At 36.5% G+C, this 18,855-nt stretch overlaps 1 protein-coding gene across 1 annotated transcript; it reads right to left on the bottom strand.

Moving 5' to 3' along the window:
* Positions 1-11,633: 11,633 nt before the first annotated feature.
* Positions 11,634-13,827, bottom strand: LOC122468053 (olfactory receptor 11H6-like). Its single transcript, XM_043554534.1, has 2 exons — positions 13,779-13,827; positions 11,634-12,613 (listed from the first exon to the last, which is right to left on the bottom strand). Exons 1-2 carry the CDS (start codon positions 13,825-13,827, stop codon positions 11,634-11,636), a joined length of 1,029 nt encoding a protein of 342 aa, XP_043410469.1.
* Between the last annotated feature and the right edge of the window lie 5,028 nt (positions 13,828-18,855).

Here is an 18,855-nt window from a genome sequence, read left to right as displayed (position 1 = left end):
TGCAAGTACCCTTGACAGGCACCAGGACCACTCCAAACTGACTCCTGCCCCATGGACAGGAAGATGGGGAGGGAGGGAGGGAGAGAGGGAGGGAGAGAAAGAGAGAGAGATAACCACACACCAGTCTAACTGTGGCCCCAGCACTGGACTCGAGGCAGATATAGGGTCTGACATTAGGCCTCATGCATTAATGAAAGCTTCTCGGGGGACAACACAAGGGAAGTGCACTGCAGTTCTAAGTTACTGCATCTCTGGCAAATGCCTAGTCTGACTCAGTTGAATCCCAAGGCAGCCCACTAACAGCACAGGGACCAAACCCTGCCCACAACAGGCAAAAACAATCACAGTAGACAATTGGACTGAAGGCAAAAGTGACACAATCACAATAGCAGGTCACATGCAATTCACATAGGAACACTCCAGAAGCACCAGGTTCTGGTGAATAGGGGACAATGCATTGCAGGCCACAACAGGAACTCTTATTCATAAGGCCACTACTTTCAATAGCAGGAGATGAAACTGTCTTTGCTAACATATAGAAACAGATACAGAGAGTTAGACAAAATGAGGAGGCAGATGAATATTTCCCAAATGAAAGAACAAGACAAAATCACAGAAAGAGTCCTAAGTGAAATGGATATAAGTAATATGTCTGATAGACAATTTAAAGTAATGGTCATAAAGATACTCACTGCACTTAAGAAAGAGAGAAGGACCTCTGTGAGACTCTCAACAAACAGAGAGAAAACATAAAAAATAAATCAGAGATGGATAACTCAATAAGTGAAATTAAAAATATACTAGGGGGAATAAGTAGTAGACTAGAAGAAGCAGAAGAATGGATCAGTTACCTGGAGGACAGGTAATGGAAAGCAATCAAGCTGAAGAGGAGAGAGAGAAAATAATAATAATAAACGAAAACAGACTAAAGGAATTCAATGACACAACCAAGCATAATAACGTTCACAACGTAGAGATCCTAAAAAAAGAGAGAGAAAGGGGCAGAAAACTTATTTGAAGAAATAGCTGAAAATTTTCCAAATTTGGTGAAGGAAACAGACATCCAGATCCAGCAACCACAGTCCCCAACAAAATCAACCCAAGGAGGTCCATGCCAAACCACACAGTAATTAACTGGCAAGATATGATGATAAAGAGATAATTTTAAAAGCAACAAGAGAAAACAGCTACATACAGGGAACTTCCATAAAGCTATTAGTTGATTTTGGCAGAAATTTTGCAGGTCAGAAAGGAGTCTCATGGCATTTTCAAAGTTCTGAAAGAAAAAAAAAATGCAACCAAGAATATACTTTGTCCAGCAAAGCTATCATTTAGAATAGAAAGAGAAATAAAGAGTTTCCCAGACAAACAAAAATTAAAGGGAATTAATCACAACTGGACCAACCCTACAAGAAATATCAAAGAGGACTCTTTGAGTGCAAAGACCATAAGTAAGAGTAGGAAAAGTAGAAAGTACAAAAGCAGTAAAAATAAGTATATCTGTAAAAATAAGCCAAGGGATTCACAAAATCAAAGGATGTAAAGTACAACACCAAATACTTCAAATGTGGGAGAGAAGGAGTAAAGAAGTGTACAAAGTTAAGCAATTATCAACTTAATATAGACTGCTATACTCATAAGATGTTATATATGAATCTAATGGTAACCACACATCAAAAACCAATAATAGATACGCAAAAAATAAAGAGAAAGGAATCCAAGTATATCACTAAAGAAAGCCAGTGAAGTGTAAGAGAGCAAGAGAATAAAGGAACAGAGAATAATTGCAAAAACAATCATAAAATGAGTAACAAAATAGCAATAAGTACATATCTATCAATAACCATGTTAAATGTAAATGGACTAACTGATCTAATTAAAAGACACAGGGTGGTGGAATGGATAAAAAAAACAACCCCATCTACATGCTGCCTAAGAGACTCATTTCAAACCTAAGGATACATGCAGATTGAAAGTGAAGGGATGGAAAACCATTTGTCAAACAAATGGAAGTGACTAGCTGGTATAGCAATGCTTATACCAGACAAAATAGACTTTAAAACAAAGACTGTAACAAGAGGCATAGAGGGACACTAAATGATCATAAGGGGAACAATCCAACAAGAAGATATAACAATTGTAAATATTCATGCACCCAACATGAAAGCATGCAAATACTTAAGGCTAGAAACACACATAAATGAAGTAGTGGATAGTAACACAATAATAGTAGGGGATTTTAATAGCCCACTTACATCAATGGATAAATCATCCAGGCAGAAAATCAACAAGGAAACATTAGCTTTTAATGACACATTGGACCAAATGGATCTAAGAAATATATTCAGAGCATCCCAGCCTAAAACAGCAGAGTATATATTCTCTTCAAATGCACATGGAACATTCTCCAGAATAGAATACAAATTAGGCTACAAAACAATTCTTAAAAAACTAAAAAAGACTGAATTTATGCCATGTATCTTTTCTGAACACAACATTATGAAACTAGAAAGAAAAGATCTGGGAAGGAAAACCTATTGAATGGGAGAAGATATTTGCAAATGACATATCTGATAAAGGGTTAGTATCAAAATATATAAAGAACTCCTACTCAGTACCTAAACCCCCACAAATAGCCCAGTTAAAAAAATGGGCACAAGATATGAAAAGACATTTCTGCAAAGAAGACATACAGATGGGCAACAGACGAATGAAAAGATGTTCAAAATCACTCATCAGGAAAATGCAAATCAGCATTGCAATGAGATATCCTCTCACACTTAAGAATGGCTTAAAAAAAACAAGAACAACAAATGTGGGTAAGGATGTGGAGAAAAAACAACCATCTTGCACTACGGGTGGGAATGAAAACTGGTGCAACCACTGTGGAAAACAGTATAAAGTTTCCTCAAAAACTAAAAATAGAACTACAATGAATTTCATTAATTCCACTAATGAGTATTTACACAAAGAATACAAAAACATTAATTCAAAAAGATATATGCACCATTATGGTTATTGCAGCATTATTTATAATATACAAGATATGGTAGTAATCTGTGTCCATAGTTGGGTGGATAAAGAAGATGTGGTATATATATTTAATGCAATATTATTCAGTCATAAAAAATAATGAAATCTTGCCATTGCAACAACATTAATGGACCTAGAGGGTATAACACTAAGTGAAAAAAGTCAGAGAAATACAAATACCATATGATTCCATTCATATGTGGAATTTAGGAAACAAAACAAATGAACAAAAAAAAGTGAAAAAAAAAGACTCTTAACTATATGGAACAAACTAATGGTTACCAGATGGGAGATGAGTGGGGGATGGATGAAATAAATGAAGGGAATTAAGAATATACTTATCATGATGAGCACTGAGTAATCAAATGGACAGAACTGTTGAATCACTATACTGTACACCTGAAACTAATATAACATGATATGTTAACTATACTGGAATTCAAATAGATAAAAAAGAATTGACATCAATTCTTCTCAAACTCTTCTAAAAATCTCAAGAGGAAGGTACATTCCAAATCCATTTTACAAAACCAGCATTACCCTGATATCATATAAGTACACCACAAGAACACACACAAAAAAAACAAAACAAAAAACTACAGGCCAATGTCTCTGATGAATATAGGTACAAATATTCTAACAAAACACCAGCCCACCAAATACAACAGTACAAAAAAGCAATTGTACACCAAGATCAAGGATTTATCACTGAGATGAAAGGGTGATTCAACATACACGTTCAATAAATATGATACACATTAATAAAATGACTGATAAGTCATATGACCATCTCAAAAACCATTTGACAAAAGATAACATCCTTTCAAGCTAAAATCTCAGCAATTTGTCTATTGAAGGAATGAATATACCACAATCTAATAAAGGTCATAAATGACAAACCCACAGCAAACATCATACTCAATGGTGAAAGATTGAAAGCTTCTCTAAGATCAAGAACAAGACAAGAATGCCTACTATCATCACTACTGTTCAATACAGTACTGGAAATCCTATCCAGAGCAACTTGAAAGGAAAAAGAAATAAAGGCATCCAAATAGGAAAGGAACAAGTATATGTCGTGTGTGTGTGTGTGTGTGTGTGTGTGTGTGTGTGTGTATAAAGTTTCAGGATACAAGATCAACAAACAAAACTCAGCTGTGTTTCTATACGCTAATAATGAACTCTTTGAAAGAGATAAAAGAAATCTATCCCAATTACAACAACATTGAAAAATAGAAAATAGCAATAAATTTAATAAAGGAGGTGAAAAACATATATATTTAAATCTAAGACATTGAGTAAAAAGACTGAAGAAGATACATAAATGAAAAGATATAGTGCCATAAGACTGAAAGAATATTGTGAAATACTGTCAATTAATACTGTGAAAACAATACTGAAACTATACACATTAAATGAAATCTATACATTCAATGCAATCTAGATCAAAATTCTAACATTTTTCAAAAAAACAGAAAAAAAATATCCTAAAATTTGTATGGAATCACAAAAGACTCTGAATGATCAAAGCATTCGTGAGAAAGAAACCAACATAGAGCTGTCACAGTACTTGATTTCAAGTTATGTTACAAAGCTATACTAATCAAAACAATATGGTACTAACATTAAAACAGGCACATAGATCAGTGGAATAGAATGACATGAATGAATCCAGAGGACACTATGCTAAAAAATAAGGCATAAATGGAAGGACAGATTGTGTATGGTATCATTAATACATGAAATTTTATTAAGCTAATTTTATAGAATGAGAATAGAATGTTGGTTACTAGGGGATGGTGGGGGGAGTGGATATGAGGTGATTAGATCAAAGGAACAAATTTCCAGTTATAAGAACAGTAAGTTCTAAGGATATAATGTATAGCATGGTGACTACAGTTAATAAATATGTTGAGAGTAGGTCTTAAGCATTCTTCATACATACACAAAAATAGTTAACTTTGTTAACTATGACAAGTAATGGATGCGCTAATTATCTTCATCTTGGTAGTCATTCTGCAATGTGTAAGCACAACAAAACATTCCACATTGTACACTTCAAACACATAAGACACACACCCAAAATTTCTTAAGTCCAAGGAATTAGGGAGAGGGGAAATATCATGTTATGTTTAAGCATATGGTTCCAGGTTGAAATCCTTGCATGTCATCTCTATTCAGCCAGATAGTATCTGTATTGCCTTGAGGTTACTGGGTATCTCTAACCTCACTAAAACCACAAAGGGGTGTAAAGATTCAAAGAAGTAATGTGAAACAAGCAATTGCATATTGCTTGCTCAGAGTCACAACCTAAAACATTGGACATACTCTTTTCAATATGCTATGTACACCCAATCCCTTTTTCTTTTTCCTTTAAACAAAACACAATTTATTGAGGTATGACTGGCAAACAAAAGCTGTGCATGTTTAATGTATACAACTTGATGTTTGGAGATAAGTCCACATCCATGAAATCATCACCACAGTCTATTGCCTAATCATATTCATTACCTTTCAAAATTTCCTCCCACTCTATTATTTTTTTTTCTTGGTGCGGTGTGTGTGTGATAAGTTAACATGAGATCTACTCTTAGCAATTTTTAAGTATTCACAGTACTATTAAGTACAGACACCATGATGTACAGTAGTTCTCTAGGAAATATTCACCTTATATAACTGAAACTTTGTGCCCATTAATACCTGTTTCCCCCTTGCTCTAACCCCTGGAAACAGATGTTATACTGTCTGTTTCTATGAGTTTGACTATTTTTAAATTCCTCATCTAAGTGGTATCACATAGCATTAGTCCTTCTGTATCTGGATTATTTCATTTAGCATTATTTATTCCACATACCACACACACATACCATATTTTATGTATCCATTCATCCATTGATGGAGATGTAGCTTGTTTCCATGTCTTGGCTTTTACGACTAATGCTGCAATAAACAATGATGCTCAGATAGCTTTTTGAGATCTCTTTGGTATCCTGATTTCAACTCTTGGATACATACCCAGAAGCTGGATTGTTGGATTATATGGTAGTTCTCTTTTAAATTTTTTGAAGACCCTCAGTACTGTTTTCCATAGTGGCTATACCAATTTACATTCCAATCAGTGGTGTACAAGGGATGACTTTTCCTCACCAATACTTGTTATATTTTGGTTTTTTGGATAGTAGCCATCCCAGCAGGTATGCAGTGATATCTCACTGTGGCTGTGATGTTCATTTCCCAGATGATTAGTGATGTTGAGCATCTCATCACATACTCACTCACCACTTGTATAACTTTTTGGGGAAATGTCTATTCAATCCCTTGCTCTTTTAAAAAAAAAGTTTGCTTATTTATTTATTTTATTTATTTATTTATTTATTTATTTATTTATTTATTAGAGAGAGAGAGAGAGAGAGAGAGAGAGAGAGAGAGAGAGAGAGAGAGAACACAAGCATAAGCAGTGTATGGGTAGAAACAGAGGGACAGAGAGACTCCCAACCAGGTTCCACACACCCTGGGAGCTCAAACTCATCAACCATGAGATCACGACCTAGGCTGAAATGAAGAGTTGAACACTTAACCAACTGAGACACCTAGGTGCCCCTAATCCTTTGCTCATTTCTTAAAAATGTTTATGTTTTTGAGAGAGAGAGAAAGAGACAGAGAGAGAGCAGGGAAGGGGCAGAGAGATGGGGAGACACAGAATCCAAAACAGGCTCCAGGCTCTGAGCTGTCAGCACAGAGCCTGACAGAGGGCTTGAACCCATGAACCATGAGATCATGACCTGAGCTGAAGTTGGAGGCTTAACTGACTGAGCCATTCAGGCGCCGTTCCTTTGCTCATTTTTTAATGGATTGTTTCATGTTACTGAGTTATAAGAGTTACTTATATATTTCAGACATTAACCCTTATCACATACATGGTTTGTAAATCTTTTCTTCCATTCTGCAGGTTGATTTTTCATGTTGTTGATTGTTTCCTTTGCTATGTAGAAGCTTTTTAGTTTGATGTAGTCCTTTTCTATTTTTTTCTTTTGTTGCCTGTGCTTTTGGTGTCATATCCAAGACATTACTGCCAAGAACAATCTAAAGAAGATTTTCTCCAATGTTTTCTTCCAGGAGTCCTACAGTTTCGGTTTCAGGTATTATATCCAAGTCATTAATCCATTTTGAGTTGATTTTTCTGTGTGATGTTAGATAAGGGTCCAGTTCCATTCTTTTGCATGTGGATATCCAAATTGCCAACACCATTGTTGGAGATACAATATTTTCCCATTGTGTACTCTTGGACCCTTGTCAAAGGTTAGTTGACTATAGCATGTATTTATTTCTATGCTCTCTATTCTGTTCCATTGGTGTTTAAGTCTGTCTTTATTTCAAGAAAAATAGAGGGGTATTGAAATATGATTAAAAATGAGGGTTGGCGTATTTCTCCTTATACTTCCCCAAACTTTGTTTTATGAATTTGAAACTGTACTTTTCAGGATAGTAATGTTTAAGGTTTTTAATCTTCCCTGATTGAATTTATATTTTACTCTAAATGTTAGTATATTGATAATTTTTTAAGACTATGTATTCCATCTCATAATCTATATCACATCTACCTTGTTGACCAAGTTTTTCTCTTATTTTTGAGTCTTATTTTCCTGCCTATACACGTATATAGTAATTTGTATTGGATGCTTCACATTATTATACATAGATTATCAATATTTTGTTGTCTCTCTCTGAGTAGTGTTTAAGATGTTTTTCAAAGTTTTTAAGATATTTTAAGTTTTCTTATTCAAATAGCTAAAGTGCAATGAAATTATTTCACAAAAGTCTGCACAGTATTTGGATACTTTCTTAAATGTATCACAGTATTTCCTATTTTACCTCTACTCTTTTTTTTCTAAATTGTTTTTAACATTTATTTATTTTTTGAGATACAGAGTATGAGTGGTAGAGGGGCAGACAGAGAGGGAGTCACAGATTTGGAAGCAAGCTCCAGGCTCTGAGCTGTCAGCACACAGCCTGAAGCGGGTCTCAAACTCACAAATGTGAAATCATGACCTGAGCCGAAGTCGGATGCTTAACCAACTGAGCCACCCAGGAGCCCCAATTTCATCTCTACTCTTAATGTCATTCATTCTTTGTCTTTCATAGTGAGCTAAAATTCAGGATTGTATTGTCAAATCATACTTACATGAATCAGTCATCTTACCCATTATAAATTTATTAAATAATTTTGGGTTATAGATGATTAAGGGGCTCACAAAAAAAAAACAGTTAAGTTTCTGGTATATTGTGGCCAGTTCCCCAGGTCCTTCATTAGTGGAAAACTAATTCCTCTGGCCCAAACTCAGACAACCTCATCCAGATTGGTACAGATTATATTTCTAAGTGAATTTCACAGAGGTCTTCATATAACTAGAAGCATTTCCATTCTACATTACCATTCTACGTTATGCAACTTACATGACATTTCCTAGAGAGCCATGACTCATGAATTCTGGATTCTATTTATAATGGGCAATCCTTTATCAGCAAAATTCTGATAAAGGAATTTAAGAAATAAAGGCTCTTTCTTTTAGTAAATAGCTTTGGTTGATTTTCCTGGAGTCCAGTCAACAAGCAATTCAGTGTGGTTCCCCTGTCTTCTTTCCTTTACCCCAAGGGATTTCTTCGTCATGAAGAGAATGAATGGATAGCACATAAGCTGCTTTAATTCCATTCTCTCACACACTGATAAGTACGTTACTTGCATCAATGTGCCCTCATCTAAGTTACCTCTATTGTAACATTTTAATTGTACCATTATATCACAAATTTTGATGTGAAAAAATAAAAACAATGGCCAATTAAATCAATTCACTAAAATGGTGTTCACACAGTTATATAAAAATTTTCCATTATGTAGAAACAGAAGCAAAGAAAAACTTTGAACATTTTTTAAAGTTTATTTGCTATTTTCAAAGAGAGAGAGAGAATGGGGGAGGAGCAGAGAGAGAGGGAGAGAGAATCCCAAGCAGGCACCCCTGAACATAATTTTTGAAGATACCAATAGCTTAAGTGTACTCAGTCTTTTTCTACAGACCTCTTGTTTTCCTTATAATGTATTTAAAGAAAAATAACTTCATTATGTATTGTTATAATAATTTCATTAATTCCATCCTTGCTTTTACTTCATCTATTTACCTATTTCTTGTTTCCTGTAATCAACAATTTATTTCTCATTCTTTACTCCTACTCTGTATCAATGCTTTATTAAAATGACTCTAAGAGATATCATTTGGTCATAAATTATGTCGATAATTTATTTTAAAAAGATTAGATCAAGATTTGACAGTCAAGGACATAAACACATTTCCTCTTAAAAAAATGTGTGATAAGTTGGGTCACCTTAGTGGCTCAGTCGGCTAAGGTCTGGCTTCGGCTCAGGTCATGATCTCACGGTTTGTGAGTTCAAGCCCTGCATCGGGCTCTGTGCTGACAGGTCAGAGCCTGGAGCTGTTTCAGATTCTGTGTCTCCTTCTCTCTCTGCCCCTCCCCCGCTCACAGTCTGTCTCTGTCTCTCAAAAGTGAATAAACGTTAAAAACATTTTTTTAAATGTGTTATATAACATAATATATTCAGGGATATCAAACTATTCAATAAAAAAAAGATTATGCTTTGACTCATATGACCCTATAAGTTTGTGACACATCTGACTATGCCATCAAATGCTTGAAGAGCTTTTATTTCAAAGTAGTCATTTGGAGCTTGCACTTGATTCCTCTCTTAATGAATTCCTATAAAATAACCAAGTGAATACAAAAGTTGGAAAAATCATTTACAAGAAAACATTAAAATATAAATAAATAGAACAGTAATTTTTGTGACCATGGATTATGCAACAACATAGCATCATATGTATGTAACATCAATATCACAAGTAACAAAACCAAAGGGGATAAACTGGACTACATCAAGTGGAAATTCAAAAGGAGACAATTAATAAAGTAAAAAGACAGCTCATAGATTGAAAGAAATATTTGCAAATTATACATCTGATAAGGGACCTGTATCCAGAATATATAAAGATCTTCTAAAACTGTAAAAACAGAGCCATGCCTCATAGCAACTAAAAAATGATCATGAATCAGAATATACATATTTTTTAAGACATACAAATGGCCAATAAGTACATGGAAACATACTCATATCATTAGAAAAATGCAAATGAAAACCACAATAAGATACAACTTCTTACCTAAAAGGATGGCTAAAATGAAAGAAAGAAAGAAAGAAAGACAAAGAAAGAAAAGAAAAGAAAAGAAAAGAAACAAAAGAAAGAAAAGAAAAGAAAAGAAAAAGAAGAAAAAAAAGAAAAGTGTTGTTGAGGATACAGAGAAATTGAAATCCCCATACATTTCATCCTGGGCTCATATGATAGTAAGATGGTGTAACCACTTTGGGAAATAGTCAGCAGTTCCTCAAAATATTAAATACAGAGTCTACATAAGAGCCAGAAATTCGACTTCCAGGGATGTACCCTAGGAAAGTGAAAACATATGTTCACACAAAAACTTGTTAATTCATAACTCATAATAAGCAAAAAATGGAAACAACTCATGTATTCAACAACTACTGAATGGATAAATATAAGGGTATATCCATAAAAGGAATGTTATTCAGCCATAAAAATAAATGAAATACTGTTACATATTACAACATAAATGACCCTTGTACACATGCTAAGTGAAAGAAGCCAGTTATAAAAGGCTACATATCCTGTGATTCCATTTATATGAAATGTCCAGAATAGGTCAGTCTGCAGAAACAAAAAGTAGATTAATAGTTTCCAGGGTCTAGAAACTGAGAGGTGACAATGGAGAGTGATGGGTCCAGCATCTCTTTGTGGGATAAAGAGAATTCTGTTTGAAAGTATGAGATACTAGTGTCCTTAAGATAACTGGAAGAAGAAAATCTAACAATTTCTTTAATTGTAACAGTACTGGGGAGTCACTGGTGATTGTCTCCTAAACTGTGTAACGCACAAGTGGTGTATAAGAAAACACAATGCATGGTTCATTCAAAATAGAGTTATTAAAAATAATTCTTGAAAGTGTATATATAATGGAAAAATTGGCAGCCACTGGATCTACATATTAGGAGAATTTTGACTGGATCTTGGTGAGAAAGTGGGAAGAAATATATTTATGATAAGTTAACATTCAAAAGTCAGTGCATCTTATGTTTTTTTAATATTGACACAAGAATTAAAAAATGTTTTGGAAATGTAGCATGTTACTTCGACTTATAAATGTAAAATATAATACAGATTGATATTTATGTATATGACTATAATATGGACAGAAAAATTTTAACTAGTGTTAAGTCTAAATGTCAAAAAGATGCATGATAGTTTTTTCTCTGCTTTGAAACATTTTAAGTTCAATGTACATTTTTCTCTAATAATAACAAAATGGATAGATGGCCAGTTAACTTAGTAACATTTAATTATACTTGACTGTTCTTCTCTCCCCCAAAAACATGCATTCCTAATTTAGTTAATACAACTGAATGCCAATTTTTAATTACTTATTTCTCATACATTATTTCAGTTGTAAACAAAAGTCCTTCAAAGATTTCTTCCATGCCTACGACTAAATCTCACCATTCTAAATAACTTTCTCAGAGCCACCTTCATCTCTTTATTTCGAAGACTATAGATCAAGGGGTTGAAGAGTGGAGTTAACACAGAATAGGACAAAGTCACATATTTCTGAATCCCTGCTGGATTGCCTGCTGTTGGGCTCACATATACAACCATGATAGAGCCATAGAACAGGGACACCACAGCCAAATGGGAGCCACATGTGGAGAAAGCCTTCTGCCGACCTTCTGCCGAGGGGACCTTCAGCACAGCTCTGATCACCAAGGTATAGGAGCTGATAATGAAGACTAAGGTGGTGAAAATGAGGACTGAGTTATAGATAGCACAGATGATCTCAGTGGCAGGAGCTGGCACACAGGACAGCTTTATAAGAGGTCCTGGGTCGCACAGGAAATGATCAATTGTATTGGGACAACAAAATGGGAGCTGAGAGATGAGGTAAATAGGCAAGAGGAAGTACAGGAAGCCACACACCCAACACCCAGCTCCTGTTCTGATGCAGCGTTGAACTGTCATGACAGTGGGGTAATGCAGGGGCCTGCAGATAGCAAGGTACCTGTCAAAGGCCATGACAGACAAGAAGAAGGTCTCCGTGGTGCCCAGGGAGAAGAAGAAGTAGAACTGGAGGAAGCATCCAGAGACAGAAATGGTGTTGGTCTCAGAGAGAAAGTTGGCTAGCATATTAGGGACAGTGGAGGTGATAAACCAGATCTCCAGGAAGGAAAAATTAGCCAGCAGGATGTACATTGGAGTTTGTAGTTGATGGTCCCACATCACAGCACAGATAATACAAAGATTTCCAGTTAGTGTCAGAATATATGTCCCAGAGAAGACTGAAAAGAGGAAAATCTGAATTTCCCAGGTATAAGAAAAGCCTAAAAGGATGAATTTACTCACAGAGCTAGAGCAGTTATTTATGTTGGAATATTCATTTGTTTGTAATGCTGCAAAAATAACAGATTTCCAAATTACAAGTATAGAAATTAGGGCAGATCCCTTGCTTAGGGTAAAATCATTCTGTGTGTCAATAAATAACAAAATGCCATAATCCATGCAGTGATAGTTCCATGATTTTCATATATTCATGACTCTATTCTGTATACAGTAAATAAAAGTGACAACTCTTCTGTCATCCTAAGGTTTACCATCAAAGTTACTTGGTATTATCAAGAGTCAAGTGTGCCCAAGGATCTACAATTTTAGAATAAGCAGTGAATTAGAGGAATTAATAAACACAGCTAAATAATTAAGTGGTTGCAAACTACAAAGATATCGATGACACTGATATTTAATATTCTTTGATCTATTTGGGAGAGAAATAGGTCAAGCTGATGAGGACAATATAAATAGATTTAAATAACATTTGAAACTTAACTGATTTTAGTTTTACTGTGTTAGATTATGTGAAATATTCCTATGTAATTTTAGAATATATCATAAACTAATGTTAAAATAAAAATCTATCAGAAGTTTTCACATTTCAATTCCTCTCTTTACTAAAATTACACTCAAAAAGAGTTACTGGCAATCTTCCTTATTTTACAAAGAAAGTTAAGGAACAAAGCTCTGTAATATAGTCCTACATTGCCCTATACATCACAATCAATACTTGATATATATGATGTTTTTCATTACTATTGCAGTTGATATCAGATACTTTAGTAGATATTAAAGTCAAATATGTATCATTTATAAAGATATGCCAAAGTTGGCTGTGCCCACAAAAGCTGTTGCTCAAAGTTTGCAATCTCAAACAGGAATAAAATTTTGTCTTCTATGCTGTAAATGTAACAGAAAGTAACATAGAAGGTAGTCACTTGAAACTTCCTTGAAGGAAGGTCTATTCCCATTCACTTACTGGAATTCTCCCTGACCTAGGGCCCTAACTCCCACAGAGAGCAATATAAATGAGAAACTGGCAAACCACTATAAAAGTTCTAGTAAGTTTTGAAGTAACATTTTTTTATAAGCTCTTAGAAAAAAACTTAGCTTTGATTCTGGAGAAGGAATACTTTCATAATTCACATATTAAGTGCTATTTAATACAAAACTAGAGAGGCGTGGAAGGAGAAAATAGAGAAGATTTGAGTTCTGTGAGCTTTACCTTACCTGAAGATACAAGATGGGTATCATAGAAATCTGTATGGCTTAACACCATCTTCTATATCAGAGTGAAAACTCTAATCTCAGATCTCAGAGAAGCCAAATATAATAGTTCCATGCATTACTGTGGGGATTATATGAAGTGCTGACCCTTTTAAGAGCAAGAACAATATGAAATCTGTCATGGACCTCTTTAGGCTTGCCCTCTTACAGTTCTCTGGTTTATATAAACTGACAAAGCAACAGGAAACCTGACAGTTGAAAAGAGAATCATAGTCTCATGATCTACACAGAACCAAATGAACAACTGAATATTAAGCCCTTTTACTTTCTGCAAAGATCATCTTTAGGGAGTGGCTCTCTAGAGAGGGAATTTATAACACACTAGTCACATTGAACCTGATTTCCTATTCTGTTCCTTACTCAGCATACTGGAATTTGTTTCAAATTCTAACACATTTCCCAGTTTAGTTCAATGAGTTTTATTTGCAATAACAAGAGAAATAGAAACACAAAATGATTTGGGCAGGTATAAGTTTGCTACTTAACTGTAATCGGAAGTAATTTTCTCTCTGATGATAAAGGTAAAATTGTGACTCTGGCCATTTGCCTTGGCTCTAAGCTTACAGAAAAGTCTAAGGAATATAGATTAACACAAAGATTAGGAGCCTGTGCATTTAAACATATTAAATATTCCCTCCTTTTGTTTCAGACTTTTCATCATCTTAACTCCAACTTGTTTGCCCCAGCCCAAGCTCACCACCACACTGAGATATGCATTCTTTAGCTATGAGTAAAATTTTTAAAATAAGGAAGACAGGAAAATATCCTATTCAGTTAATTAACACTTTGGTAATATCTTTTAACTGTACCATACTACAACATTAGCACTAAGTGGATATACAATATTTTACATAATTAGTCCCTAATTATTGAACCTTTAGGTATGATAAACAGAGTTACAAAGATTCTTACTACAAATTAAACCATACCCTATAATAAAAAATTCCAAGATAGAGAGGAGAGGCAAGATGGCGGCTTAGGAGGACGCTGGGCTCACCACACGTCCTGCTGATCACTTAGATTCCATCTACACCTGCCTAAATAATCCAGAAAACCGCCAGAGGATTAGCAGAATGGAGTTGCCGGAGCCAAACGCAGACGAGAGGCCCACGGAAGAGGGTAGGAAGGGCGGCGAGGCGGTGCGCGCTCCACGGACTGGCGGGAGGGAGCCGGGGTGGAGGGGCAGCTCGCCGGCCAAGCAGAGCCCCAGAGTCTGGCTGGCAAAAGCGGAGGGGCCTGACGGACTGTGTTCCCACAACAAGCACGACTTAGTGTCTGGGAGGTCATAAGTTAACAGCTCTGCTCAGAAAGCGGGAAGGCTGGAGGACAAAGGGAGGGAGAGCTGCTGAGCCCCCTGACAACAGAGATCAGTTTGGTGGGGAACAAAGGCGCTCGCCAGCACCATCTCCCCCGCTCATCCCCCAGCCAAAATCCCAAAGAGAACCGGTTCCTGCCAGGGAACTTGCTCGCTCCGCGCAAACACCCAACACTGCGCTTCTGCGGAGCCAAAACTCCGGCAGCGGATCTGACTCCCTCCCGCTGCCACAGGGCCCCTCCTGAAGTGGATCACCTAAGGAGAAGCAATCTAAGCCTGCCCCTCCTGCCCCCGAGCACCTTGCCTACCCACCCCAGCTAATACGCCAGATCCCCAGCATCACAAGCCTGGCAGGGTGCAAGTAGCCCAGACGAGCCACACTACCCCACAGTGAATCCCGCCCCTAGGAGAGGGGAAGAGAAGGCACACACCAGTCTGACTGTGGCCCCAGCGGTGGGCTGGGGGCAGACATCAGGTCTGACTGCGACCCCGCCCACCAACTCCAGTTATACACCACAGCACAGGGGAAGTGCCCTGCAGGTCCTCACCATGCCAGGGACTATCCAAAATGACCAAGCAGAAGAATTCCCCTCAGAAGAATCTCCAGGAAATAACAACAGCTAATGAGCTGATCAAAAAGGATTTAAATACTATAACAGAAAGTGAATTTAGAATAATAGTCATAAAAGTAATCGCTGGGCTTGAAAACAGTATACAGGACAGCAGAGAATCTCTTGCTACAGAGATCAAGGGACTAAGGAACAGTCACAAGGAGCTGAAAAACGCTTTAAACGAAATGCATAACAAAATGGAAACCACCACGGCTTGGCTGAAGAGGCAGAGGAGAGAATAGGTGAACTAGAAGATAAAGTTATGGAAAAAGAGGAAGCTGAGAAAAAGAGAGATAAAAAAATCCAAGAGTATGAGGCGAAAATTAGAGAACTAAGTGATACACTAAAAAGAAATAATATACGCATAATTGGTATCCCAGAGGAGGAAGAGAGAGGGAAAGGTGATGAAGGGGTACTTGAAGAAATAATAGCTGAGAACTTCCCTGAACTGGGGAAGGGAAAAAAGGATTGAAATCCAAGAGGCACAGAGAACTCCCTTCAGACGTAACTTGAATCGATCTTCTGCACGACATATCATAGTGAAACTGGCAAAATACAAGGATAAAGAGAAAATTCTGAAAGCAGCAAGGGGTAAACGTGCCCTCACATATAAAGGGAGACCTATAAGACTCGTGACTGATCTCTCTTTTGAAACTTGGCAGGCCAGAAAGGATTGGCACGAGATTTTCAGGGTGCTAGACAGAAAAAAATATGCAGCCGAGAATCCTTTATCCAGCAAGTCTGTCATTTAGAATAGAAGGAGAGATAAAGGTCTTCCCAACAAACAAAAACTGAAGGAATTTGTCACCACTAAACCAGCCCTACAAGAGATCCTAAGGGGGACCCTGTGAGACAAAGTCCCAGAGAGGTCACTACAAGCATAAAACATACAGACATCACAATGACTCTAAACCCGTATCTTTCTATAATAACACTGAATGTAAATGGATTAAATGTGCCAACCAAAAGACATAGGGTATCAGAATGGATAAAAAAACAAGACCCATCTATTTGCTGTCTACAAGAGACTCATTTTAGACCTGAGGACACCTTTAGATTGAGAGTGAGGGGATGGAGAACTATTTATCATGCGACTGGAAGCCAAAAGAAAGCTGCAGTAGCCATACTTATATCAGACAAACTAGACTTTAAATTAAAGGCTGTAACAAGAGATGAAGAAGGACATTATATAATAGCTACAGGGTCTATCCATCAGGAAGAGCTAACAATTATAAATGTCTATGCACTGAATACCGGGGCCCCCAAATATATAAAACAATTACTCATAAACATAAGCAACCTTATCGATAAGAATGTGGTAATTGCAGGGGACTTTAACACCCCACTTACAGAAATGGATAGATCATCTAGACACACGGTCAATAAAGAAACAAGGGCCCTGAATGAGACATTGGATCAGATGGACTTGACAGATATATTTAGAACTCTGCATCCCAAAGCAACAGAATATACTTTCTTCTTGAGTGCACATGGAACATTCTCCAAGATAGATCATATACTGGGTCACAAAACAGCCCTTCATAAGTTTACAAGAATTGAAATTATACCATGCTTACTTTCAGACCACAATGCTATGAAGCTTGAAATCAACCATAGAAAAAAGTCTGGAAAACCTCCAAAAGCATGGAGGTTAAAGAACACCCTACTAACGAATGAGTGGGTTATCCAGGCATTTAGAGAAGAAATTAAAAAATATATGGAAACAAACGAAAATGAAAATACAACAATCCAAACGCTTTGGGACGCAGCAAAGGCAGTCCTGAGAGGAAAATACATTGCAATCCAGGCCTATCTCAAGAAACAAGAAAAATCCCAAATACAAAATCTAACAGCACACCTAAAGGAACTAGAAGCAGAACAGCAAAGGCAGCCTAAACCCAGCAGAAGAAGAGAAATAATAAAGATCAGAGCAGAAATAAACAATATAGAATCTAAAAAAACTGTAGAGCAGATCAACAAAACCAAGAGTTGGTTTTTTGAAAAAATAAACAAAATTGACAAACCTCTAGCCAGGCTTCTCAAAAAGAAAAGGGAGAGGACCCAAATAGATAAAATCATGACTGAAAATGGAATTATTACAACCAATACCTCAGAGATACAAACAATTATCAGGGAATACTATGAAAACTTATATGCCAACAAATTGGACAACCTGGAAGAAATGGACAAATTCCTGAACACCCACACTCTTCCAAAACTCAATCAGGAGGAAATAGAAAGCTTGAACAGACCCATAACCAGCGAAGAAATTGAATCGGTTATCAAAAATCTCCCAACAAATAAGAGTCCAGGACCAGATGGCTTCCCAGGGGAGTTCTACCAGACGTTTAAAGCAGAGATAATACCTATCCTTCTCAAGCTATTCCAAGAAATAGAAAGGGAAGGAAAACTCCCAGACTCATTCTATGAAGCCAGTATTACTTTGATTCCTAAACCAGACAGAGACCCAGTAAAAAAAGAGAACTACAGGCCAATATCCCTGATGAATATGGATGCAAAAATTCTCAATAAGATACTAGCAAATCGAATTCAACGGCATATAAAAAGAATTATTCACCATGACCAAGTGGGATTCATTCCTGGGATGCAGGGCTGGTTCAACATTCGCAAATCAATCAACGTGATACATCACATTAACAAAAAAAAAGAGAAGAACCATATGATCCTGTCAATCGATGCAGAAAAGGCCTTTGACAAAATCCAGCACCCTTTCTTAATAAAAACCCTTGAGAAAGTCGGGATAGAAGGAACATACTTAAACATCATAAAAGCCATTTATGAAAAGCCCACAACTAACATCATCCTCAACGGGGAAAAACTGAGAGCTTTTTCCCTGAGATCAGGAACACGACAAGGATGCCCACTCTCACCACTGCTGTTTAACATAGTGCTGGAAGTTCTAGCATCAGCAATCAGACAACAAAAGGAAATCAAAGGCATCAAAATTGGCAAAGATGAAGTCAAGCTTTCGCTTTTTGCAGATGACATGATATTATACATGGAAAATCCGATAGACTCCACCAAAAGTCTGCTAGAACTGATACAGGAATTCAGCAAAGTTGCAGGATACAAA

The sequence above is a fragment of the Prionailurus bengalensis genome, chromosome B3 (genome assembly GCF_016509475.1).
Source record: "Prionailurus bengalensis isolate Pbe53 chromosome B3, Fcat_Pben_1.1_paternal_pri, whole genome shotgun sequence".
Taxonomy (NCBI): domain Eukaryota; kingdom Metazoa; phylum Chordata; class Mammalia; order Carnivora; family Felidae; genus Prionailurus; species Prionailurus bengalensis.
The sequence above is the reverse complement of the archived record's forward strand: the minus strand, read 5'-3'. Positions and strand labels throughout refer to the sequence as shown.